This window comes from Nerophis lumbriciformis, linkage group LG08 (assembly GCF_033978685.3).
Source record: "Nerophis lumbriciformis linkage group LG08, RoL_Nlum_v2.1, whole genome shotgun sequence".
NCBI classification, from domain to species: Eukaryota; Metazoa; Chordata; class Actinopteri; order Syngnathiformes; family Syngnathidae; genus Nerophis; species Nerophis lumbriciformis.
In genome coordinates this window covers 18,772,447-18,799,345 of record NC_084555.2, presented here as the reverse complement: position 1 = coordinate 18,799,345, position 26,899 = coordinate 18,772,447, and the positions used below count along the sequence as shown (strand labels likewise).

The 26,899-nt window shown below is 37.1% G+C and overlaps 1 protein-coding gene across 2 annotated transcripts in view; it reads left to right on the top strand.

Annotated features, from left to right (window-relative positions):
- grhl1 (grainyhead-like transcription factor 1) overlaps positions 1-26,899 on the top strand; it is an 82,075-nt gene that overhangs the window by 35,803 nt on the left and 19,373 nt on the right. Inside the window, exons 2-11 of one of the 2 annotated variants that reach the window (XM_061968390.2) lie at positions 6,482-6,581; positions 6,674-6,812; positions 11,866-12,055; positions 16,144-16,217; positions 19,008-19,141; positions 19,214-19,446; positions 24,641-24,723; positions 24,869-25,022; positions 25,108-25,219; positions 25,329-25,423. In XM_061968390.2, coding sequence (XP_061824374.1) covers positions 6,793-6,812; positions 11,866-12,055; positions 16,144-16,217; positions 19,008-19,141; positions 19,214-19,446; positions 24,641-24,723; positions 24,869-25,022; positions 25,108-25,219; positions 25,329-25,423 — 1,095 coding nt within the window. In that variant the 5' untranslated portion in view covers positions 6,482-6,581; positions 6,674-6,792. Of the gene's footprint in view, positions 1-6,481; positions 6,582-6,626; positions 6,813-11,865; positions 12,056-16,143; positions 16,218-19,007; positions 19,142-19,213; positions 19,447-24,640; positions 24,724-24,868; positions 25,023-25,107; positions 25,220-25,328; positions 25,424-26,899 lie in introns of those variants that run through there. The other variant, XM_061968392.1, reaches the window with a different exon arrangement.

Here is a 26,899-nt window from a genome sequence, read left to right as displayed (position 1 = left end):
TGCATCAACGTCAGATTCAGGTTCAATCCCCCTGCCGCTCAACCACAAGGTCTCCAAACCGCGCTGTGTCAAGTCAGCATCCAGGCAGACCCACCGCCATCAACAACTCGTATTCCCATAACCCCCCACCTCCTTGTTTTCATCCCTCACTGCACTGTCCCATGTCCTCAGTGCAAACATAAACAAGCTCCAAGAGAAGCAGGTGTCTTTCCTCTGGGATAAATAAACAGTAAACCAGGATCCTGGAGCAAGAGCTTCTGTGTGTTTGTTTGTGTGTGCACGTGCGTGTGTGTGTGTGTGTGTGTGTGAGCGAGAAGTTTGTTAAAGGGGGAGGGGGATTACAGTTAGTTTCTGTCCCACGTGTGTGGGTATGGGAGGCGTTGCTCCAAATATTGCTGATAGCATCTCCTAAGCCCCCTTTGTTTCTAACAAAGCTGTTTGTTTGCACTGAAGGCACTCAGCCTTTGGAGTGTCGTTTGTACTATTTTTATTCTGACCCCTCTATCAGCTATTTTAGAGGTTCAGTACCAAACAAATGAGATAGATCTCCTACATCCCTCGTTTGGGTGCATGATATTTTTTGGAGTCTTTAGCTGATTTGCCTGCTAATTTACCTGCAGGTGGATGGTAATCGACACTGTCCGAAAAATAGTTGGATAACACCAATTCTTCAAAGTGCAGTACAATCCACACTAAGTAAGTCAAATTATTGAAGAAGCTTTGTCTGCATTTTCTAGGGTCCAAAAAGGACCAGTATGATGTACGACTGCAGTGAAAAGCTGTTACCTCAAAAGATACGATGATAAAGTGTCCTTTTATTTAATTTTTTTATTTTATTTTATTTAATCTTAATATTATTTAAAAAAATAAAATCATTTTTTAAATCCTCTTGTAAACAGTCCCTACCTGTACTTGATTTTCTGGAAAAATCAAAAAATATATATTTGAAAATAATAATTTGAAAAATTTATAATTAAAAAGAAGTGTTTTTAAAGACATGTTTTGACTACTACTCCAATGGGAAATTGAAGTATACAGCAAAGTAGTAAAAGTAAAGTACATAAATACATTACAATGCTCGATAAGATTAAAGTTCAAGTTAATTTATGCTGAGTTAACTTTAACACACGTTCAAAATAGAGGTAACTTAAACAGATATACAAAGTAAATACAGCACAATACTGTAACATGTGTTTCATCCTTGATGGTAATTTAAAAAAATGTAAACCTACCTTGTCCAGTTTCATCCAAAAATGTAAGGTGTTATTTTTATCTACATTAATTTATCATTTTGATATTTGGAAAAAGGCAAAGACAATCCAGAAAATGTGATTGACAGTTCACAAAACATGCAAGTAAATACATAATCCAGGAAATATAAAAATAAATGAAGGAAAATATGGATATATACTGAATAAAATACACAAAGGTCAGTGGTTGATTAGAATGTGTAAGTTGGGGCCATGAAATAAATAAATGAAATTGGTGAAAATTAAATGTAAAAGAACGATAGTACAACAAATACCACAAACACTACTCCCCAAAAGATGGGGGCATTCAACTTTGGAGTGAAATGTCAAGATGAAGCTAAAATGCTAAAACTTAATTTGAATTTATCTCAACTTTTAAATGCGCATGTCCGATGTTTCACTACTTTTTTTTTTTTGCGCAACTTGCTTTCCTCTCAGGAGCTGAAGGGCAAAATTCACAAGGATGTGACCCATGAATGGACCAATAAATGGAGTGTAGGTTGAATTAGAATTGGTATCTAAACAGTGACATTATGACACCCAGACCCTAAACAATTTATCATTACCTTGCCATTGGGAGGCTTCAAACAGGAAGTGGCCACTGATTGTTGAGTGTCACAATGTCATCAATAGGATTCAATTAGGTGCCCCCTCCCTAAACGTAGATTACGCGCTGTATCAGGCCCCGCGATCCAAGAAGGGCCCCATTTTGTGTCAAAGAGCGCATTTAAAATTCCAATTCATGAATAACAGGACGCTTCATTGTAAATTTTACTGCATACCTATTCCTAGCCCTTTCCTGCTCCATCACTGATGAGAATATGATGCAAATTTTATTGTCCCCCGTGGTACGCGATCATACTGGTTTCGAATGGAATCGGGAGGTATGCAAATTTACATTTTAATAATGTTAATTTTGTTATTTTGCACAAAACAAATAAATCATTGTCCATTTTTTTTTCTTATACCTTGAAAAAGTACACTATTCAATGGACAATTAAAGGAACATTTCAAAAGGTATGGGAACCCTTTTTGGTATATTTTCATAACTTGAAATCTGATTAAGCACAGGATATATACATTTTGCACTTTATTGCTTATTTGTTTATCGGTTTGTACTATAATTTATGTTTTTATGTTGTTGTTTTTACTTAAATAGTACTATCTCCTCAGGCCCCAGCTTGACTACAGCTGCTAGTTGTTTTTCTCCCCGAATAAATCTCATTTCATGTACAACTGATGTTGGTTACATGTAAGACTGAATAATAGAACAGAATATAATCTGTCACAGTTAACATTGTCACAGATATTCACTGTGAAAATCAGTTGTTATCAACTCCCCATGACCTCAAGCAAAACCAGAAAACAAACAGTAGTAGTATGACAACAATGAATAAAAACAATTAAAAAAAACAAAACACCTTTAACAGTATAATGGGTTGTACTTGTATAGCGCTTTTCTACCTTCAAGGTACTCAAAGCGCTTTGACACTACTTCCACATTTACCCATTCACACACTGATGGAGGGAGCTGCCATGCAAGGCGCTAACCAGCACCCATCAGGAGCAAGGGTGAAGTGTCTTGCTCAGGACACAACGGACATGACGAGGTTGGTACTAGGTGGGGATTGAACCAGGGACCCTCGGGTTGCGCACGGCCACTCTGCCACTGCGCCACGCCGTCCATATAAAAACAAGTACCATATTTTTCGGAGTATAAGTCGCTCCGGAGTATAAGTCGCACCGGCCGAAAATGCGTACTAAAGAAGGGAAAAAACATATATAAGTCGCACTGGAGTATAAGTCGCATTTTTTGGGGAAATTTATTTGATAAAATCGAACACCAAGAATAGACATTTGAAAGGCAATTTAAAATAAATAAAGAATAGTGAACAACAGGCTGAATAAGTGTACGTTATATGAGGCATAAATAACCAACTGAGAACGTGCCTGGTATGTTAACGTAACATATTATGGTAAGAGTCATTCAAATAACTATAGCATATAGAACATGCTATACGTTTACCAAACAATCTGTCACTTCTAATCGCTAAATCCAATGAAATCTTATACGTCTAGTCTCTTACGTGAATGAGCTAAATAATATTATTTGATGTTTTACGGTAATGTGTTAATAATTTCACACATAAGTTGCTCCTGAGTATAAGTCGCACCCCCGGCCAAACTATGAAAAAAACTGCGACTTATAGTCCGAAAAATACGGTATTCTGAAATATGTTCATTAGCTGTTATCTTTTGTTTTTGGTTCTATTTCATTTTCAAACTTCCCATAAAGATTTCATTCCTGTAATTGAATTTCTGGAAAATCAATAAAAATAGATTTGATTAAAATAAATAATAATAAAATAAAGTCTGGTTAAGAAATTCTGCCTTGGGCCCCAACTTAGTGTATTGTTTTGTTAGGGTTCTATTTTCAATCAATCAATGTTTATTTATATAGCCCTAAATCACAAAAGTCTCAAAGGGCTGTACAAGCCACAACGACATCCTCGGTACAGAGCCCACGTAAGGACTTCCCATAAAGGCTTACTACCTGTACTTGAATTACTAGAACATTTATAAAAGCATATTTGATAAAAAACAAACAAACAAACAACTCAAGTTTGATTTTATTTTTAAAGATTGTTTCACCCCCCAAAAAAGGGGTGCATTTTTTATGTTGGGGGATCCCTCAAAATAAAATTCTGTCTATGGCCACAATTTAGTTTTTTGTTATGTTTTGGTTCTATTTTATTTTCAAACTTCCCATAAAGATTTCCTACCTGTACTTGTATTTCTGAAATATTAATACAAAGGCAATTTCCCAGATAAAATAAAAATATCAAAATTCGTACCACTTTAAAAGACTGCAATGAAACACCAGTTTACAAACTACTGACCTGTTTCTCTATTTCTACAATTTTCTACAATTATTAAAAAAATAGTTTAGCAACAGATTGGACAAATTCATGAATAAAAATGAAACACTCACAGACAACCAAAACGGATACAGAGCCAACATTTCAACATCAATGGCATTAACCAAAATAACAGAAGAGATTACCAATGCATTAGATAGTAAACAGTGTGCAGCAGCAGTGTTTATGGATTTAACAAAAGCATTTGACACAATTAATCATATCTTAATAAACAAATTAGAACAGCATGGCATCAGAGGGTTGGTCTTGAACTGGGTAAGAAGCTACTTAACCAACAGGAAGCAACTCGTGAAGCTAGGCGAACACACGTCTACAGAGCGGAATGTATTTTGTGGCGTACCTCAGGGATCAATACTGGGACCAAAATTGTTAAATCTTTATATAAACAACATTTGTACAAAGGACTTCAAATTATTATTATTTGAAGATGATACAACTGTGTTTTGTCCAGGAGAAAACACACAGAAGCTAATACAAATAATAATAGGAGAAATGAACAAATTAAAAAGATGGTTTGACAAAGACAGACTATCTTTGAATCTCAGTAAAACTAAAATAATGTGTAACAGTAGGGGAGAAAGTCAAACACAAATACAAATGGGCGGAGTAGGTTTTGAAAGAGTAAAAAAAACACATTTTGGGGTATAATAACAGATGGTAAAATTAACTGGAAATCTCATGTAAAAAATATACAACATAAAGTAGCAAGAAACACGTCAATAATGAATAAAGTAAAACATGTTCTGGACCAAAAATCACTTCATATTCTCTACTGCTCGCTAGTGTTACCATATCTGAGTTATTGTGTAGAAATATGGGGAAACAACTACAAATGTGCACTGCATTCACTAACTGTGTTACAAAAAAGGTCAGTTAGAATAATACATAATGTTGGATATAGAGAACATACAAACCCTTTATTTTTAATCACAAATATTGAAATTTAACGATTTGGTGCATTTGCAAACAGCTAAAATTATGTACAAAGCACACTATTACCTGCAAGAATGTACAACAATTCTTCTCAACATAAGAGGAGAAATATAACCTTAGAGGACATTTGTATGGACGTACAACACTTAAGATCATTAACATATCAGTATGTGGAATTAAATAATGGAATGGAGTAAGCAAATAAATCAAATAAAGCCCTAATATGATTCAGAGACTGTTCAAACTACAAGTGTTCACAAAGTCCAAAGAACAATTATGATGAACATCTTGAAACTTTTTTTTTAAATGAGATAATGATTATTTATGTATTTAATATTTGTTTACTTACTTAGGGTATATTTATTTATTGTTTATTTATTTTTATTCACTGTTCTGTTACAAACAGAAACAAGGAAATGGGATAAAACTGCTATGATATGAAAAGAGGTAAGACTAAATAAGCTCTGCTTCTTCCTACTCCTTTTCGGACATGCTGTAACGAAACAACTGGAAATATGTGATGCATTACATTGTATCGTATGCATTTTCAAAATAACTGAAACGGGACTGAACTGAACATATTTGATACAACAAAAAAATAAATAAAGTTGAATTTTTTCACATAAAAAAGCGTGAATTTGTTTTTAAAATAAAATGATGCCTACGGCTCTAATTTAGTGTTTTGTTTTGGTTCTATTTTATTTTCAAACTTCCTGTAAAGATTTCCTACCTGTACTTGAATTTATGTAATATTAAAACAAATATATTTAATAATTAAGAAAAATAAATAAAGTGTGATTAAACAAATATATATATAAATATAATAAATAATACATTAATAATATTCTGCCTCTGGCCCCAATTTCTTTTTTTATTTTCAAACTTCCTGTAAAAACCCCTATACCTGTACTTCAATTTCTGTATTATTACAGATATATTTTATAATAAAAACAATTCAGGTTGATTAAAAAAGTATAAAATAGGTTTCACATAAATAAAAAAGGCTCAAAATGTAATTCTGCTGGAGGCCCCAATTTGGCAAGGCCCTGCTTGCAACCAAGACTGGAAGAGTTGCAGAGAGGAACAGATGTCAGCTCCATGATAGAAAGCAAGTTGTGTTAAAAGTAGTGAAAGATATTTAAAATGAACACAACTGTTAAAGTTGCAAAAGGTCAAATTTCCCTAACCTTTTGTGAGAAGTGCATGTATTATGTTTTACTTTTAAATTAAAATAGCCAAATTTGATTTATAATGAACATTTTAGCCTATCAATCACATTTCATCACCATTGTAACCCACTAAAAAGTCAACAGTCAAATCTCAGACTATATTTCCATCCTTTCCACTCTTATGGTTTAGGTCTGTGGCCGTCTCAGCCAATCAGAGCCTCACAAAGGGCAATTGACATCGTAGCCCCGCCCCCAGGACACCTGTAATCCAATCGCAGGCGCCGTCACAGGTAAAACCGTCCTCAATTTTTCTGAGCAAAACCCCCCCTCCTCCTCCCAAAAAAAGCTAGTCGAGCCGACAAAACCCGTTCTGCTCCGTCAGGGACACGTTGTTTGTTGCCGCTGCCCTCATCCAAACGTTCGCGGCGGAGTTTTTCCACGCTTAAAGAAGACGGATCGGATTTTCAGTCCCAACTAGAAAGTCCAGTTCGACCGACCGAGATGTCACAGGAGCATGACAAGTAAGTTGTCGCTGGACTCGCCACTTTTCTCGCCCTCACAACAAACAGCTTCACACTATAACAACAAAAAAGACGCACTTTATTTATACTTTTCTGGACTTTTACATCGCATTTTTACAGTGGAGTTTATAAACGTCCATTTTTTTTCTGCTTTCGTTTGATTATTTTTTTACTTTAACTTGAACGCATTTTTTTTTTTTAATCTAGCTTGAGGAATATTTTAATTTTATGAACGTAAGTTTGTATCTTTATTCCATAACCTGGCTGTCACTCATGGGGTCCACCTGTCATGTCGGTGCCTGCACAGGTGGATTAACACCTGTCGTGACAGCACAGACGCCTGTTAGAATATTCAGCATAATACAAATAAAAAGACTCTCTTGTGAGAGTGATGGGTGTTATTTTTTTTTCTTCTTTTTTTTTTTTTCTTCCATTTTGAGATGTTTGATTTTGCCTGGAGCACTCACAGTTGGAGTCTATATATGTGTTTAGTCCTAATGATGTTTGTTCAGGAATAAACAGGAGAGAGGTGATGTCAGTCTCACATTGTCGTAGAGAATGTCCTATCTTTTACTTTTCTGCATGCATATAATTGTTTTTCCTCCATGAGGTCATCATTTTTTACCTTTTTTTTTGTTATAGTTTTTAGGGCAATGCGAGGAGACTTTTGAGGGGAATGAAATAGTACACCTGTAAGGCGTTGGCTCTAGTTTAACAATGTAAGCAAGCGTAGGGGCTGTTTGAGGATTTTAGTTGATTTTCCTCCACATTTGCTCACAAAATTTGTCCAAGAGAGGTTTTTAAAAATCCGACAAAATCATAAAAAAAAAAACCATAGATTCAATTTCCCTATATTGCACCCAAATAAAGCTTCTTATCAGGTTGCGGTTTAAGAAAGGGACAATTAGATCTAGGATTACTAATTACCACTTTGCATTGACCATTGAGAGTGGAAAAGTCTGCATTTGTTGTAGATACTCAGCATAGAAACTGAGCCACATTATCATTTGTTGTTTGTGTTCAGCTCAACACCCAGAGTGGAACTACGGTTCTTTTCTGGGACTTCAAATATCTCATATTAAACTTAATATTGTACTTCTAGCATTTTTGATTAAAACAGTTTTGGTGTCCGATTGGAAGGCGGAGTAGCAAGGCCTCATTATTAAAATTAACTAAAGTTTTCAATACCTGTGAAAACAAACATGAAGTTCAACACTCAGAAGCATTGAAACTGCACGGACTTGAGTATTTCGTGGTGCAACCGGCAGGGGCGATTGTGTTTACAAAGCTGCCGAGGCCGGCAGACAAAAGCACATCGGAACTTATTTTCCTCCGCAAGTGCGTTGCCTTATAAAAACAGAAGGAAGGTAAGAATGTGACCCGGTCAGGCGGGTCACCCGGTGGTTGTCTTCTGGGCCAATGAAGAAGCGTTCGGCGGTGCCCGAGTTGCCACACTGGATGAGCCTGTAGAGCATCTTTACTCAAAGCGCATCGGCCGTTTCGCGACCGAGATTTGTTGCACAATCCCAGAAGAGCCTGAACAACTGGTCCTGCAGATAAAGAACTCATTCTTGAGTTCAGTGACAAGGCCGTGATTGTTTTTTTTGTGAAACCCTCAAGAAGATTGCGTCTTCGTAATAATTTTTTGTTAAGAATAATCGTAAATGCTATATATCAGGGCTGTGAGTTCAGTTCCAAACTTGGGAGACAAACGTTTTTGGAGCAAATTTCTAAAAACACTAAAGTGCTTCTGTAATATAGAGGAACTTGGACCACTGTAAACACTTTGGCAGATCCCTCCAATGCCATTTTAACCTTGCTAGCAACCATAAAACAATGGGGTCTAAACTTGTGATTTACATAACTAAAGTGTTCCTCAGGGTACCCCCTTTAAGTCCTCCCCTTTTTGGAAGTCACTTTTTTTTCTCTTTTTTTTTCGTAATGGTATGACTCAGCCGGTGTTTTACTCACAACCTACCGATCTCAGGGCGGACACTCTAACCACTAGGAGATACCTGGAGCCAAAGTCATAGAGAAGTTTCTTAAGCACAAAAATTACGACTAAAGTGGTGAAGGTGTATTTTTATTTGCACTTTAATTAATTATAAGTAATCATAATATTTGTTTCCTAACTAAACTGTCAATAAAATAATTTATTTTAGCGCTGCATAATTGTATGTCAATTTATTTTTCATCAGTTTTTATGAGTGCCTTCTAATCAGAGGTGGGTAGAGTAGCCAGAAATTGTACTCAAGTAAGAGTACTGTTACTTTAGAGATTTATTACTCAATTAAAAGTAAGGAGTAGTCACCCAAATATTTACTTGAGTAAAAGTAAAAAGTATGTTGTGAAAAAGCTACTCAAGTACTGAGTAACTGATGAGTAACATATACACACATATACATATATATATATATATATATATATATATATATATATATATATATATATATATATATATATATATATATATATATATATATATATATGTGTGTGTGTGTGTGTGTGTGTATATATATATATATATATATATATATATATATATATATATATATATATGTGTGTGTGTGTGTGTGTATATATATATATATATATATATATATATATATATATACACACATATATATGTATACATACATTGATATATACAGTATATAATTTATATTTATTTATTTTGCCGTTTTTGTTTACATGTTAAAGGTGTTTTAATGAATATACATGCATGTTTAACACATATAGATTCCTTTCTTTCATGAAAACAAGAATATAAGTTGGTGTATTACCTGTATCTGATGACTTGCATTGATTGGAATCAGACAGTAGTGATGATAATGATCGTCCACGTTTTCAAATGGAGGAGAAAAAAAGTTCCTCCTTTCTGTCTAATACCACATGAAAGTGGTTGGTTTTTGGCTTCTTATTTGTCCAGCTTCCATATTCGTTTTTATACACTTTACAAGAAATACATTGGCGGCAAACTCCGTAGCTTGCTAGCTTGTTTGTGCTGGCTTTCGGAGACTCTTATTTTGAAAGCGCAGGCGCGATGGAGCGGCACTTTTATTGTGAAGACAGGACGGGATGAACGGTTGAAATAAAAAAAGGTATTTTTTCCTTCACACTTTTGATTGATTGATTGGAACTTTTATTAGTAGATTGCACAGTACAGTACATATTTCGTACGATTGACCACTAAATGGTAACACCCCAATACGTTTTTCAACTTGTTTAAGTCAGGTCATGTGACCCCTGACTCTGTTTGATTGGTCCAACGTCACCAGTGACTGCATCTGATTGGTGGAACGGAGTGAACGTCATCAGTGACAGTATTTGTTGAATCGCAGGCACTATGAAGGTCTGTCTGACAGACCAAAACAAACAAAGCGTGCATTAACAGATCGATAAAAATTAGTAGCGAGTAGCGAGCTGAATGTAGATAAAAGTAGCGGAGTAAAAGTAGCGTTTCTTCTCTATAAATATACTCAAGTAAAAGTAAAAGTACGTTGCATTAAAACTACTCTTAGAAGTACAATTTATCCCAAAAGTTACTCAAGTAGATGTAACGGAGTAAATGTAGCGCGTTACTACCCACCTCTGCTTCTAATGCAGTATATATGGTTAGCATTTATTTTGTAATCAACCTGACCTAAGTCTTGATAATGTTTGTGATTAACACATGGTTTTATATCATTTGACAAGGTTCTTCCTGTTAAACTGTAAGTAGGTTAGACATAATTATTGAATATCATTAAACTCAAGAGTATTATTACTAATTCAGTGTTATTATTTGAGTAAGCCTAAGGCACCTCTGTAGTGGAAAAGTTGAGCCCCGGGGTCCAAAAGGTTAAGAACCCCTGGTATGGAGGAACTTGGACCACTGTAAACACATTGGCAGATCCTTGCATTGATATTTTAACCTTGCTAGCAAACATAGAACAATAGGGTCCAAACTTGTGATTTACATAACTGAGGCGTTCCTTGAGACACCCCTTTAAGTCCTCTCCTTTTTGGCAGATAAACATTTTTTTCCCATAATGTGAGTTATGTAACTAAGGTGTTGCTGTAGCTTGTTTACTTCAGATGCAGTCTGTAGTCATTTGTTCAACTTCTTTAGTTCCTCAAGGTTCTCTATTAGGTCCTCTCTTTTTCATCACTTGGGCTGTTCGCTTGGTGGCCCGCGAGTTCCGTTAAAATAAAACTTGTGAGAGACTCTCTTTTTAAAAACACCAGAGTGCTGTCATAGAGATGACCTTTGACCGGGTTTACTGCAGAAGTTCCTTAAAAACAGCGAGCGCTATGGTAAATCTGACAAAATAAATAGTCTAAAATCAAATGTCTATGCTGGTTCTCAGGAATATACAAAATAAGACAAAAAATTAAGTGAGAAGAACGCTCTCCTAATTCCTAGCTTTCTGGAAATGTGGTCCCCAAAACAATTGAGTTGAATATCCCTGATTAATGCCAATATCAATAGTTACTGACAAAGAAAAAGTGGAAAGAAAAATGTATCCACCAGTGTACACCACATGGTCATTTGTTTACAAATCTATTGCACAACACAGCTGCAACAGAACCAATGTTGTCATAGCGGTGAAGCACAAACTGGATTTGTTGTGGTTTGTGAGGCCCTTTGAGGCACTTCTAATTAGGGGCTATATAAATAAATTGTGATTGATTGATTGATTGGCTGTTTAGCCAGCATTAAAACCCTTCAAGTTCCTTTGATAAACAACAGTATGAGTTTCACTCCAAGTGATGATGCAGCAAACATAGCTGCTGCCATCTTGTGGAGTTAATACAAACACCATTGAGAGGTTGCCTTCAGCCACAGCTGTTAATGCAGATGATGTTTGACCTGGTTTTAATTTGAGACCCTGGCGGTTATTTGCTTCTGTCAACTTAAATACAGCTGCATCCTCCAAGCAGCATTATTCAGCCCAATTCGACACTGGCATTCAAACAGGAGTTCAGAACATTCAGAAGACATATCCTCCTCATTGAAAAAATAATGTAGCAATGGTCTTGTTCTCATCACAATCACCTTTTTATTCAACAGCAAGCGTGCTGTCCTAGTCTTGCAGAATGACCCCAACTATGGTGCCCAACGTCGCTCTTTCACCACGGAGGATGAAGCCTGGAAATCGTTCCTGGAGAACCCACTTACAGCTGCCACCAAGGCCATGATGAGCATCAACGGGGACGAAGACAGTGCCGCCGCTCTAGGCCTGCTCTACGACTACTACAAGGTACAATAGCGGTGCTTCGCGACTAATAACCGAGATTGATAGTCATTATGAATATAGGAAATGTGTTAGAAAACGCTACCGTGGGAGTGTGCAAAGGTCTTTGTGGCAGCATTCATTTTGAAAACCGAAAATGGTAAGATTTCTCCATGAACCAGGAAGTAGAAGCTAGATAACAAACACAAAATATAAACAATAGTGCATGTGTACAGTTGTAACCATGTCACATTTTGGTGTGTTTCTGCATCCCAGAGTCCAAAATATTAAGGTCCTATTGTGCTACATCCTCCTCCATGAACCAGAAGGGAGCCTGCTAGCTAGCAAACACACAAACAAATTGCTTGGATTCTACCGACGCCACGTCCGAGTCACGTCCTGCCCTTTAAATATGCGTGGTGGTCAAGCTAGCTCTGTTTTTTTAATGGGTACTCGTAGGCGCCATTTAGCCTTTCTCGAAGAAGAAATGCCCGATGCTTGTGTTGTTTTCGGCTGTACGAATTGTTCAAATCGCGAAAGGGATAGACGTTTCTTCAGAGTTCCTCGAGAGGTAATCAAAAAGGGAGGAAGAGTGCAAGATTTTACAAAACTACGACAAGAAAAACATGCAGCTCACACTCCAGTCCAAGGGAGCAGAGTCTAAGAATGCATGAGTTTGCAGTGATCACTTCGTTAAAGGTTTGTTTGATATACTTTTAACTGTTATTATATCCCATGTAAGTATTATCTTGATATTATTTGTATTTCTTAAATACATTTTTGCTTACGAGTGTTTCTAAAAGCACCAACTTGGCGAGCCTAAATAATCCAATCCAATCCACTTTATTAATATAGCACATTTAAACAACAAAATGTTTCCAAAGTGCTGCACAACAATATTAAAAACAATATTAAAATATTATCCTTAGCTCCACCAATGACTGAATAAAAACAACAAATAAATACATGTAAAACCAATATAAAATAAATATGATTAAAAACGATTTTAAAGGGTAAAACCAATTAAACAATAGAAAGCAAATGTGAGCAAGACCGAAAAGAGTTAAGCTGTTACCAAAGGCAGCAATCAGAAATGAAGCTTTCAGCACATACACAATGTTGACATCTATAGTTATATTTTGATAAAGACGGGGAAAACATGCTACTCGTAAATGGCGCGTGTAACAGCAACAAACGTGGCATGTTAGACATGAGGTTAAATCATGAAATGTAACCTTACCCAAGCAAAAACGATGCATATTTACCCGGGAGAGTCTTGATACCAATTTCCTTGACCCAGCCACACACAAAGAAGTTGTAGACCTCCGTGCCTTTCCACGTTTTCATCTGTTTTGTTGTGTAGAATGATGTCTGGAGCTCAATATTTCGATATGTCTAGAAACGTGACCGATGTATAATCCTTTATATCAATAGATAAAGTATAGGGCTCTACTCCATTGCCAATTTTGATTTTTTGCTCGTGTCTGCTTTTTGCAGGAAGACTTACCGGTAAGTCTCTTTTGTACTCTGATAGTTAGCTTGGTTGACCACTACTGGTTTTCACTTCCGGGAAGAAGTCACGTGTCGAAATACAAGTGGATATATGTATAGCACTGGGGATGTTTTGATCAGGGTTTTATACTGCCGATTCAGATACTGATCATCTATGAGATGGATCAGCCGATGCCAATACCGATCACATGTATTAACTGTAATTTTTTAAATTTGAGTCCTATTGACAGTTTTACAAAATCAACTTAGACTGGCTGACTAGATCTGACTAATCTAATTTATGAGCATGAACTGATGAAGCTTGGACGAGAAGCGAAACGTCTTCTAAGACAAACCAAACAGTCCAGTTGATATCGATAGAATGCCCTGAGATTACAATGACCTGGATGAATGAGAATATCCATAGACAACATTTGAACTAGTTCTTTAGTCTTTATATACATGCAACCAAACAATTGTTGGCGCAAAACAAAGTCAACTCAAAAGTACACAATAACTAAACAAAATAAGAAAAACTACTATATACTACTGTTTACTGTTAATATTTTGTTTTTTTGCACTCAAAGTCCCTCTGTGTCCAATGGCTGTTATTCCCTGAGTTACCAAAAATGCCATAAAAATATTTTGAGACAGTAAAAATATCAATCTAATAACTGTAGTATCGATCATGTACTGATACTACCCTTGGTATTGACACCATCAATTCATGGATTGCTCCGTCCTCATCATTCATGTCGTGTACTGACTGTGACAATGCTGACACGCCAACAGTTGTTGTTATATTATCTTCACTCTCTAGACTCTAGAAAGACTACTTGTTAATATCCTATTAATAGCTGCTTACTTTCTGCTGTTCCAACTACAATTCTTAAAGATTACGAATCACCTAAGTATTTTTTGATGTTGTTTAAAGCTAGCTTAGCGGTTAATTTAGCTTTTAGCATGCTAGCTCCTGGCTTGCTCTCGGTGAATGACATGTTTAGCCTCATCCTTCAAAGATAATGATACTTAAGAAATGCAATTTATTTTCTGTAATGGAGGGGATTATTATTATGTTAAAGAAGTGGCTCCACACTGTGTATGGAGACACATCATCAGCTGCTAGCCGCTTGTCAGCCGGACTAAAGATAAATACAGTGTCATCCTAAGGGGAATTGCGTTTGTGATCGACATTAAAAGTCATTAATCCATACTTGCCAACCCTCCCGGATTTTCCGGGAGACTCCCGAAATTCAGCGCCTCTCCCGAAAACCTCCCGGGACAAATTTTCTCCCGAAATTCAGGCACACAATATAAACAGCGTACCTGCCCAATCACGTTATAACTGTAGAATGATCGAGGGCGAGTTCTTGGTTTCTTATGTGGGTTTATTGTTAGGCAGTTTCATTAACGTCCTCCCAGCGCAGCAACAACACACAACAACAGCAGTCACGTTTTCGTCTACCGTGAAGCAGTTTGCCTGCCATAAACAGCAATGTTGTGACACTCTTAAACAGGACAATACTGCCATCTAGTGCATTTGATGAAAGCACTTTTTGCGTGCCACACAGCAATGCATCATCAGTGAGGGCGTTCAGCATGGTTAGAAAAATAAATGATAAATGGGTTATACTTGTATAGCGCTTTTCTACCTTCAAGGTACTCATAGTGACAAATAGAACAAGGATGGACAATTCAACCCTTAACTCAACAATGAGTAGATGAGTGTTGTGTGTGTGTATATGTGTAAATAAGTGAACACTGTAATTAAAGTATTTCTTTTATTTATTTATATATATATATATATATATATATATATATATATATATATATATATATATATATATATATATATATATATATATATATATATATATATATATATATATGTATATATATATATGTATATATATATATATATATATATATATATATATATATATATATATATATGTATATGAAATACTTGACTTAGTATTTTTTATATATATATCTATATATATATATATATATATATATATATATATATATGAAATACTTGACTTGGTGAATCCTAGCTGTAAATATACTCCTCCCCTCTTAACCACGCCCCCAACCACGCCCCCGCCCCCGCCCCGCCCCCACCTCCCAAAATCTGAGGTCTCAAGGTTGGCAAGTATGCATTAATCAGCAATGGCAATCATGTACTTTTTCACGAAAATCGGCCAATTATAGTTACACAATGTCAACAATGTTTATAACTGTATATTAGATCCCAAGTTCTATTTTGAAATCTTGACGAAATAACGATTGATACAAGCAGAGAAGTTAGTTGCTAGGCTAATTAACTTGTTAATTTCACAACTTGGCTGACAGGCATATAGGTAGCGTCCAAGAGCGCAAGTTTCTTGGCTCGTGCGGCAGCTCCGATGACACAATCACTGTGGACTCAAACTCAATTAAGCGTGCAGACTTTTGAGGTGCAGGTTAAGCGCCCAACCCCTGCTTTAGGCTTTACCGAAACAACACGCAAAGAGTGTTTCGCAACATCTGTGAGGTAGAGCCAGGACGGACATGTAACTGAAGACAGCAGCTTGATGTGATGTGGTCAGATGCTCAGCGGCTGTGTTTACCCTCCTATACAGGTGCCCAGGGAAAAAAGAACAATAGCGCAGAACAAGCCTGATGCTTTGGTCTCTGATGTGGATCCCAACAAAAGGTAAGGGTCACAATGTATAACAGCAGTGGGCTACCATGGAGGGGCTGTAGCATTTTCTCAGTGTCAAGGTAGAGGACAACCCGGAGTAAATCATGGAGGATGTTATGTTCTCAATATGAGTGAAATAACTAGGAGATTGCAATAAAACATATTCCTTAGCTCAGTGGTGCCATTTTTTTTGTCTGTGAGGGCCAAAGTTAAAATAGGTGGCAATTATCCACCTATTCATGTTGAACGTGTATGAATATGTATTACATTTGGGAAGCCACCCGTTGGTAGGCCAAAGGAAAAGACCCAACATGCCATATTTGGGCACCCCTGCCATAGCTGTTGGACTGTTACTTAATGACTTTGCTTTATTCATAACCATTATGTTAAAATTAGCATCATAGCGCCTCCCTCCTGTCTGCTATCTCGGTGCATCTCTCCAGGTCCCTGCTGTGTTTGTGTGTGTGTGTGTGACCGAAAGAAAAGCTCTGACTCGCTGAGGTAGAAGTCATTCAGAAAACAACTTCACATTCAGTAATATGGTAATATGTTTATGCAATGATAATGTCTGGTTTTACTACATATTTTGTCTTTGACATGTCGCTTCAGATCTCAGTATGATGTAGGGAGATACTGTTTGAATACCAAAAAGTAGGGATCTCCCGGTCCGATATTGATATTGGTCCGATATGAGTAAAAAAACAAGCATGGGAAGATATTGGCTTGTATCCAAAATCTCCCTTTACTTGTGTAAAACTGGATAGCCGGTTAACATTTAAATGTCCTCCAATAAGCACCCAAGGTTGGTCTTTTCTTGTATTTTATGCAAGTTCTTTAAAAAAGGGTATAGATGGTAACTAAGCATGCAAACCAGACCTACAGTCGTGGTCAAAAGTTTACATACACTTGTAAAGAAAATAATGTCATGACTGTCTTGAGTTTCCTGTAATTTCTAAAACTCTTATTTTTTTGTGATAGAGTGATTGGAACACATACTTGTTTGTCACAAAAAACATTCATGAAGTTTGGTTCTTTTATGAATTTATTATGGGTCTACTGAAAATGTGACCAAGTCTGCTGGGTCAAAAGTATACATACAGCAATGTTAATATTTGGTTACATATCCCTTGGCAAGTTTCACTGCAAAAAGGCACTTTTGGTAGCCATCCACAAGCTTCTGGTTGAATTTTTGACCACTCCTCTTGACAAAATTGGTGCAGTTCAGCTAAATTTGTTGGTTTTCTGACATGGACTTGTTTCTTCAGCATTGTCCACGTGTTTAAGTCAGGACTTTGGGAAGGTCATTCTAAAACCTTAATCGTAGCCTGATTTAGCCATTCTTTTACCACTTTTGACGTTTGTTTGGGGTCATTGTCCTGTTAGAACACCCAACTGCGTCCAAGACCCAACCTCCGGGCTGATGACTTTAGGTTGTCCTGAAGAATTTCGGAGGTAATCCTCATTTTTCATTGTCCCATTTACTCTCTGTAAAGCACCAGTTCCATTGGCAGCAAAACAGGCCCAGAGCATAATACTACCACCGCCATGCTTGACAGTAGGAATGGTGTTCCTGGGATTAAAGGCCTCACCTTTTCTCCTCCAAACATATTGCTGGGTATTGTGGCCAAACAGATCCATTTTTGTTTCATCTGACCACAGAAGTTTCCTCCAGAAGGTCTTATCTTTGTCCATGTGATATCTAGAATTAAACAGCTAAATTTTTGTTTCATCCGTCATCACATGGACAAAGATAAGACCTTCTGGATGAAAGTTCTGTGGTCAGATGAAACAAAAATTTAACAACAATATTTCAGTCTAAAACATAATAAACATGGGGACGGCGTGGCGCGATTGGGAGAGTGGTCGCGCCAGCAACCTGAGGGTTCCTGGTTAAATCCCCACCTTCTACCAACTTCGTCACGTCCGTTGTGTCCTTGAGCAAGACACTTCACCCTTGCTCCTGATGGGTCTTGGTTAGGGCCTTACATGGCAGCTCCCGCCATCAGTGTGTGAATGTGTGTGTGAATGGGTGAATGTGGAAATAGTGTCAAAGCGCTTTGAGTACCTTGAAGGTAGAAAAGCGCTATATAAGTATAACCCATTTACCATTTATCAAATATTTATACGGTAGTTGCATATCACTTACAGATACAAAGTCTCCACGGCAGAAGTGTATTGGAAAGTATCCAGTAACAAACGCGTCCGCATCGTTCAATTTACTGCATCATAAGGTCTATTACATTAATTATTTTGACCACGAAGTGTCACCAAAAAAAATATCACTTTAACAGTTAAATCTGTCAGAGTTTTGAGATAAGATCTTTGTCTAGGCTAATTGTTATGCTTTAAGTTGCAAGAAAAAAAACTCTGTGTCACAGTGAAACCCATAAGATCCGCTCAAAACATCTGGTCTTACTCGCCAGCATTAGCTTATAGCGAGAGATCGACATAACTTTGTTTTTCCAAGCATGGGAAGGAAGAAAGTGAGTGTGAAGGACAGTGCTGAGAAGAAGAAATTAAAGAAATAAATAATTAAAAACATGACAGTGTGTAGCTGATATCTAAACATTCTATTGTATTGTCTTTCATATTTATTTTATTTAATCTTTTTTTAATGTAAAAGTTAGTTTTTGTTTTTAAAAGGCACAGTAGGTGTTAAAATGGTGCTGTTTTGCGGTGAGCGAAGGACCAATTAAATAATATGCTGATATCGTATTAATATTAGTATTTGCCAATACCCGTATTAGAAGTGAAAAAGTTGTATTGGGACACCCCTACCAAAAAGCTTTTTACTTTGTGTAGACACCAGCTTCAGACGGGACATCCCATGCCTTCCCTCTCAGAGACAGGCATGGAGAACAGGATTCAGGTCCTCAAGGGGCCCTTCAATATTCTCCAGCTAGCCCCGGACAAGAGGACCCAGTTCCCATCACCAGGTAGGTCCACTAATGTCAGTCTTGCCTCTTCCACCCAGAAACCATCTGACTCTTGTGTGTGTTTCCTGTCAGACACGACCGTCACAGTGTCCATCGCCGCCCTGCAGAATTACCCGTCCGTCAAGACGGAGGTGCCTCTCCACGGTTTGACTGTGCCGAGCAGTTGCGCTGAAACTGACAACCATGTGGGCGTCTTCGACCGCCCTCAGCTCGCCCACAATTCGGTCCAGTTCAGCCCCGCCACGCAATCCCGCACGCCCCCGGACTCCACCTTCTCGGAGAGTTTCAAGGACAGTTCCCAGGAGGTGAGTGTTTCCATCCAATGCCTTCCTCTTACAGAATCCCGTTATTGCACCTTCCTTGAGAAAAAAAGAAAACCCCACCAACCCCTCCTCTCTTCAGCGCTCTCAGATCAGACAATAGCTCTTTTACCTGATCCCATGGTGGAGCCAACGGTGGGCTCAGCCTCCCTTGGTTTTATTTGAACATGGCCAAATAGCGGCCAGTGTGTTATTATGCTATTGTCTCAGCTACACAATAAAGTGCTGTGCTGTTCTCCTACAATGGCCAAAGCCTTTCCTCTATCCCCTTTCGCTTTGCTACCTTGGAGGGGATTTACCGCAGAAAAGAGTAACCTAACTAAACACTTTGGGGGTGGGGGGGACATGGAGACGTTCGCGCTCAAAGAAATGACAATAAAAAGAGTCACTTAATTAACCAAACGAAAACTCTGACTGGAGGACGCAATCGCACAATTCTACTTTTTGAAAATGTTCCTTATCTTTAATACACTATATTGCCAAAAGTATTTGGCCACCTGCCTTGACTCACATATGAACTTTAAGTGCCATCCCATTCCTAACCCATAGGGTTCAATATGCTGTCGGTCCACCTTTTGCAGTTGTTACAGCTTCAACTCTTCTGAGAAGGCTGTCCACAAGGTTGCGGAGTGTGTTTATAGGAATTTTCCACCATTCTTCCAAAAGCGCATTGGTGAGGTCACACACTGATGTTGGTCGAGAATGCCTGGCTCTCAGTCTCCGTTCTAATTCATCCCAGTGGTGTTCCATCGGGTTCAGGTCAGGACTCTGTGCAGGCCAGTCAAGTTCATCCACACCAGACTCTGTCATCCATGTCTTTATGGACCTTTCATTGTGCACAGTCATGTTGGAAGAGGAAGGGCCCTGCTCCAAACGGTTCTCAAAGGTTGGGAACATGGAATTGTCCAAAATGTTTTGGTATCCTGGAGCATTCAAAGTTCCTTTCACTGGAATTATGGGGCCAAGCCCAACTCCTGAAAAACAACCCCACACCATAATTCCTCCTCCACCAAATTTCACACTCGGCACAATGCAGTCTGAAATGTACCGTTCTCCTGGCAACCTCCAAACCCAGACACGTCCATCAGATTGCCAGATGGAAAGTGTGATTCATCACTCCAGAGAATGTGTCTCCACTGCTCTAGAGTCCAGAGGCGACGTGCTTTACACCACTGCATCCCACGCTTTGCATTGGACTTGGTGATGTATGGCTTAGATGCAGCTGCTTGGCCATGGAAATCCATTCCATGAAGCTCTCTGCACACTGTACGTGGGCTAATTGGAAGGTCACATGAAGTGTGGAGCTCTGTAGCAACTGACAGTGCAGAAAGTCTTTGCACTATGCGCTTCAGCATCCGCTGACCCCTCTCTGTCAGTTTACGTGGCCTACCACTTGCTGGCTGACTTGCTGTTGTTCCCAAACTCTTCCATTTTCTTATAATAAAGCCGACAGTTGACTTTGGAATATCTAGGAGCGAGGAAATTTCACGACTGGATTTGTTGCACAGGTGGCATCCTATGACAGTTCCACGCTGGAAATCACTGAGCTACTGAGAGCGGCCCATTCTTTCACAAATGTTTGTAGAAACAGTCTCCGTGTCTAATTACTTGATTTTATACACCTGTGGCCGGCCAAGTGATTAGAACACCTGATTCTGTTCATTTGGATGGGTGGTCAAACACTTTTGGCAATATAGTGTATATATGAAAGACCTGATTTACAGTATTTTACGGGCTATAGAGCGCACCGATATTTAAGCCGCACCCACCAAATTTGAGAAGAAATGAATAATTTTGTACAAATCAGCTGCACCGGACTACAAACTGCAGATATATACTGCCACAAAAGATTTTGTAAATGTTTATTTAGATACCCGAACTGTTTCCAAACAGTGCCTGTCACACGGCAGTAAAATGGCTCATCAAACAAAACAAAGGTCATCGTCATGGACCAACTCGCTGCGGAAGCTAGCTTGAACCTACTCCCTGGTGACGTTTTGGTGAATTTACAAAACTGAAACGATACAAAAAGGATGCAATTGTAATTTAAAAGAACTAACACAGTTCACCTGTAAATATGCTAGCATATTTGCTAATGCTAACAACGCTAGCTTGATTACATTACGATAGCACGTGCAAATATGCATGAAAACACTCCTACAGACATCACACATGGGATGATTTAGTAAGTATGAATTGTTTTAGTTATATTGTAAAACTTACAAACATTGCTTGGTGTGATAAATGAAAATACTTTTCGAACAGAAATGCTATTGACGATTGTACTTCCAGTTCACGGCACAAATCAGGAAGTACATTTTCAACCCGCAGCATCTGCAGTGAGCAAACTCTTCGAAAAGAGGGCACCATAGCACAAACAATAACTCACCTTTTCAGTGTCACTGTCAATGTAATATGACTATTAGTTGAACACAAAACATTGTGGCCGTTAGTGAAGAAAAATCTATAAATTTGCCACACCGTTTTATAAGCCAAAGGGTTCAAAGCGTTTGAAAAAGTATCAATCAAAGTTTACTTATATAGCCCTTAATCACAAATGTCTCAAAGGGCTGCACAAGCCACGACGACATCCTCTGCTCAGATCCCACATTTGGGCAAGAAAAAAACTCAACCCAATGGGAACAATGAAAAACCATGGTAGGTTTACACCAGTATTTGTGTATAATTTGTATGTAATTAATTGATAAAATGCTTACATTAATTGCGCCTTGGAGCCACTGAGGGGTAAACAAATGAGCGTACTACCTGTCTGCTACCAGCAGAGGGGCTCCTGATGCAGTTTTAACTAGCTCGTGGTCTGAAGAAAAGCATGACGCCAACCCCTGCCACTAGCAGACCTCATAATTCCGCTCAAAATAACAATGGCAAGGAAATTCTTCCATCCCTTAATTTCTTCTAAAGCAGTAGTGTCCAAACCTTTTCCACTGAGGAGCCACTGAAGAATCAAAGAATGCAGTGGCCATTTTGATATTTTTCCCTTTCATAACCAATATATAGATTTTTTTAGAAAGAAAAAAATATTTTGCATGCCAGATTCGCATTAGTTGCGTCTGTATTTCCACTTTCCCCCCCACATTTCTACTCTTTGCTTATTTTTATTCCTTTTTTTCTATTAAATTTTTTAACAATAGTATATTTAGAATGAATTTACCATGAATTGATTTACATGGACCCCGACCGACTTAAACAAGTTGAAAAACGTATTCGGGTGTTACCATTTAGTGGTCAATTGTACGGAATATGTACTGTACTGTGCAATCTACTAATAAAAGTTTCAATCAATCAATCAATCAATCAAGAATGTGTGGTGGGCCATTAAAAAAATTAGCTGCGAAGCGGAAATGGCCCCTCAGCCATATTTAAAAAGATGAATAAAATGATTGATAATCATTTATAGTTCATTGGTAACTGCAACGTAGGTGAAAAACTATCTTGAATTTCAACTACTTTTTAAAAGTATAATTTTCCTTCTCATTTTCGGACATGCCAATATGGAAATATGCGATGTACCATTATGTAACTGTATGCATGCTCAAAATTCATTAAAAAACCTAACCAAATACTGTACTTACATCCATCCATCCATTTTCTACCGCTTATTCCCTTCGGGGTCGCGGGGGGTACTGGAGCCTATCTCAGCTACAATCGGGTGGAAGGCGGGGTACACCCTGGACAAGTCGCCACCTCATCACAGGGCCTTACATCTTTAAATAAAAGCTTGGTAATACTGTAACTTACCACTAGGTAGCGCAGTTGTTGTCTTGCATCAAACTTGCATTCAATTAAAAGCTAAGGAACTTGTTTTGTATTTAATAAGCTGATAAAAAGCACAAACAAACAATATTTTATCACTTATCCAATTTTATAAGATACTTTTAAAATCAGCTGTAAGCAATTACTATCAACATTATTGAGAAATTTAAAATATTTCACTCTGTGTAGTGAATATACTCAAAAATATGGAGTGAAAGATTTTTGCTTTTTGAATTGAACTATACTTAAATAAATTTACTTTTTAAAAATGTTTTAATACATTGAGTGGCTTGCACATACCCCCAGAAAATGTAACGCTTAAAACTTTTTGCGTATTGAAATATGCATGGTGTGGAATTCCAAACATGTCTGGTGGATACATGGCGGTTGTCAATGTCAACGGCTCTGCAGAGGAAAATTTGTCATACTGTCATTTATGTTTTTTAACTGACTCTATGGGCCAAGATGGAAGCAAATGTCCTTTGAAAAGCTTTTTTTTCTTCGGTATAATTTTATTGTATTATAACTAGGGTTTTCCCGATCCGATATCGGATATCGGTCCAATATCAGTAATAAAAAACAAACATAGGATGAGATCGGCTTGCATGTAAAATGTCCGATATAAGCTTCGATACAAGCAGTCCTGCAGCGTGTTTACTTGTGCAAATCTGGACAGCCAGTTAACATCTAAAAGTCCTCCATTAAATACACAAGGTTGGTTTTTTCTTATATTTTAGTCAAGTCAATAGGCTATAGGCAGCTACACAACAGCTAAGCACACAACCTTGACATACATTAAAAGTGACCTTCATTGAACATTATTGCAGTCCAAAAGTATCAGATAATCATAGATGCATATTACTCATACAAAGTCTCCAAGGTAGAAGCGTATTAAAAAGTGTTTAGTAACAAACGTGTCTGCATTATTCAACTTACTGCGTTATGAGCTTGAAAACGTAATGAATTATTGTGACCATTCTACATGAAAACGTAATTAATTATTGTGACCATTCTACATGTTGCCAATTACCACTCCACTTCAACTTAAAGACAGCATAATTCCATTCTAGACAGTTAATTATAAATAGGGTAGTGTTTTGCATACCTAGCATTGTTCTTTGTTTCGCTAATTTCACTTGATCAAACCTTTTCCTCGCATTCCACACTACAAAATAATGAATGTATTTTGGTGCTGATTTCCCTATGGTCCAATCCTCACGGCTCCAATATCAGAAGTGGAAAAAAATCAAACATTACAGTATGGTATGATCTGAAAAAGATGTCATATTATATAAAGGACTTTTAATTTAGCTTTAGCTTTGGCTAAAGTTTCATAGTAAAATTAAGTTGTGGGTGTTGCAAACTTATTTAGCTAAATTTGACCTTGTCCATTTGTGCGCTGCAGGTCTTCTCCTTCCCGGGCGATCTGCAGTTACGCATGTCTTCCATGACGTCTGACGACTACACTCAGTTTGAGACGGTGCCGGGGTAAGTCGCTACCACGCTGCAGAATGGCCTCCGTTCTTTGCCTCTCTCAAGGGAAAGATGAGAACGTACACAAGCGTTTGTACGCTGATTGTTTTTCCAATAAGGCACATTTCTAATATTTTACTGTTGGATGTGTGTGTTGTAGGAATAATTTTGAGTACACACTGGAAGCATCCAAATCGCTGCGTCAGAAGACAGGCGACGGGACCATGACGTATCTAAACAAGGGACAGTTTTACCCCATCATCCTGCGAGAGATTGACAACAAAGGCCTGCAGCAACCCATCACCAAAGTCAGGGTGAGAAGCAGCTCGGTTCACTTCATCTATTTGCTCATTGCAGGAAGTGAAATAGTTTTGAAGTGGAGGATTTACTTTATTACAGAGTGTAGTGATGGTCGTGTTTGGAGAGGAGAAGTGCAGAGATGATCAGTTAAAGCATTGGAAGTACTGGCACTCCAGACAGCACACTGCCAAACAAAGGTGTCTTGATATTGGTAGGTGGAACTTTGAATTGATTGTGTGTGCTTCAGTTAGACCACATGAAGAAGCATTAGGTGCATGTGCAAAATCTGTGCCAAATACTCTCCCGTCTGCCATCTACAGCCGACTACAAGGAGAGCTTCAACACCATCAGCAACATTGAAGAGATTTCCTACAACGCCATTTCCTTCACATGGGACACAAACGAGGAGGCCAAAGTAAGACGACCAAATAAAACACCCACGCTCTGTTAAAAAAATCTACAGCGGAAAATATGAGGAAAAATTTTACCATGAATTGATTAACGTGGACCCCGACTTAAACAAGTTGAAAAACTTATTTGGGTGTTACCATTTAGTGGTCAATTGTACGGAATATGTACTGTACTGTGCAATCTACTAATAAAAAAAAAGTGTCAATGCTGACATAAATGTACAAAAAAATTACTAAAGTTGAAACAAAAATGAAAAAATATCGTTTTAAAAAAATAGTTGAAAAGAAAAAAAATATGAAAAAAGGATGACAAAAACAACAAAAATACATGTGGGAAATGAGAACAATTTTCAATCGTAAAACTCCATATTGAAAAGGACAAATTTATTGTATCTAACAAGAAAGTTCACCATAAAAAGTATAGTTTTTTTTTGTAAAGAGTGGGAAATCAAATCTAGAAGGCAAAACATTGAATACAAATAGATAGGAAAATTGCCACATGTATCAAAAAGATAAAATGAAAAGTAAAACAAGGGGGTTAAAACGACTAAGAAAAGTGGGGGAAAAATGCAAAAGGAATTTAAAAACAAAATATAAATGATGCTAGGAGGAAGATTTTTTTTAAATTAGTAAAATAATTGTTTCACTTAAATTAAATTAAATAATCCACAACATAAAGGTAATTACATTAGAGAATAAAAAAGATGTGCCAAGAACGGCAAAGAAAAACTAAAATAAAAATAAATGAAGAAATCCATTTTTAAAAATGACTTTAAAAGAAACTAAGACAAGAAATGCATTTTACTTGCAGGAAAAGGGGCAAAAGAAGAAAAAACCTAAGAACTACAAGAACTAAATCATCCAGACTAGAGATAAATTGTATTATTATGTTTATTTTACCTAAAAATACATATATTTATTAATTTAAAAAAAAACAAACTAAATGCATGTTTACTATATTTTGCTAAAAAGGTCAAAATTAATTGTTTTTTTATTTGTATTTTTTCTGACTCCTAAAATAATTAATTTTAAATGATCATAATCATTCATTTAAAATGACCATATTTAATTATTAAAATAATTGCTTGTTTATCAACAACTTTAGCGTTTTATTCATTACATTTTGAAGTATATATTCCTTAAGATTTATTTATGCAAGTTTGAAGTATCAATTATCCAAACAGTTTTGTTTGCATATTTTCAGGATATATATATATATATATATATATATATATATATATATATATATATATATATATATATATATATAAAGAACGAAACCTTTTTTTTTTTTTTTGTCACTTTTTTTCAACCTGAAAATACTTGAGAATTTTAAAAGTATTAAATTATTCAAATGAATAAAACAATGCACAATACAGGGAAGCAGAATAAGCTACTTGTATGAAAAAGGGGGGGTGGGGGGGAAATCGGAAAAACTGAATTAATAAAATAATAAAAAGAGTGGGGGGTGGGGGGAGGTG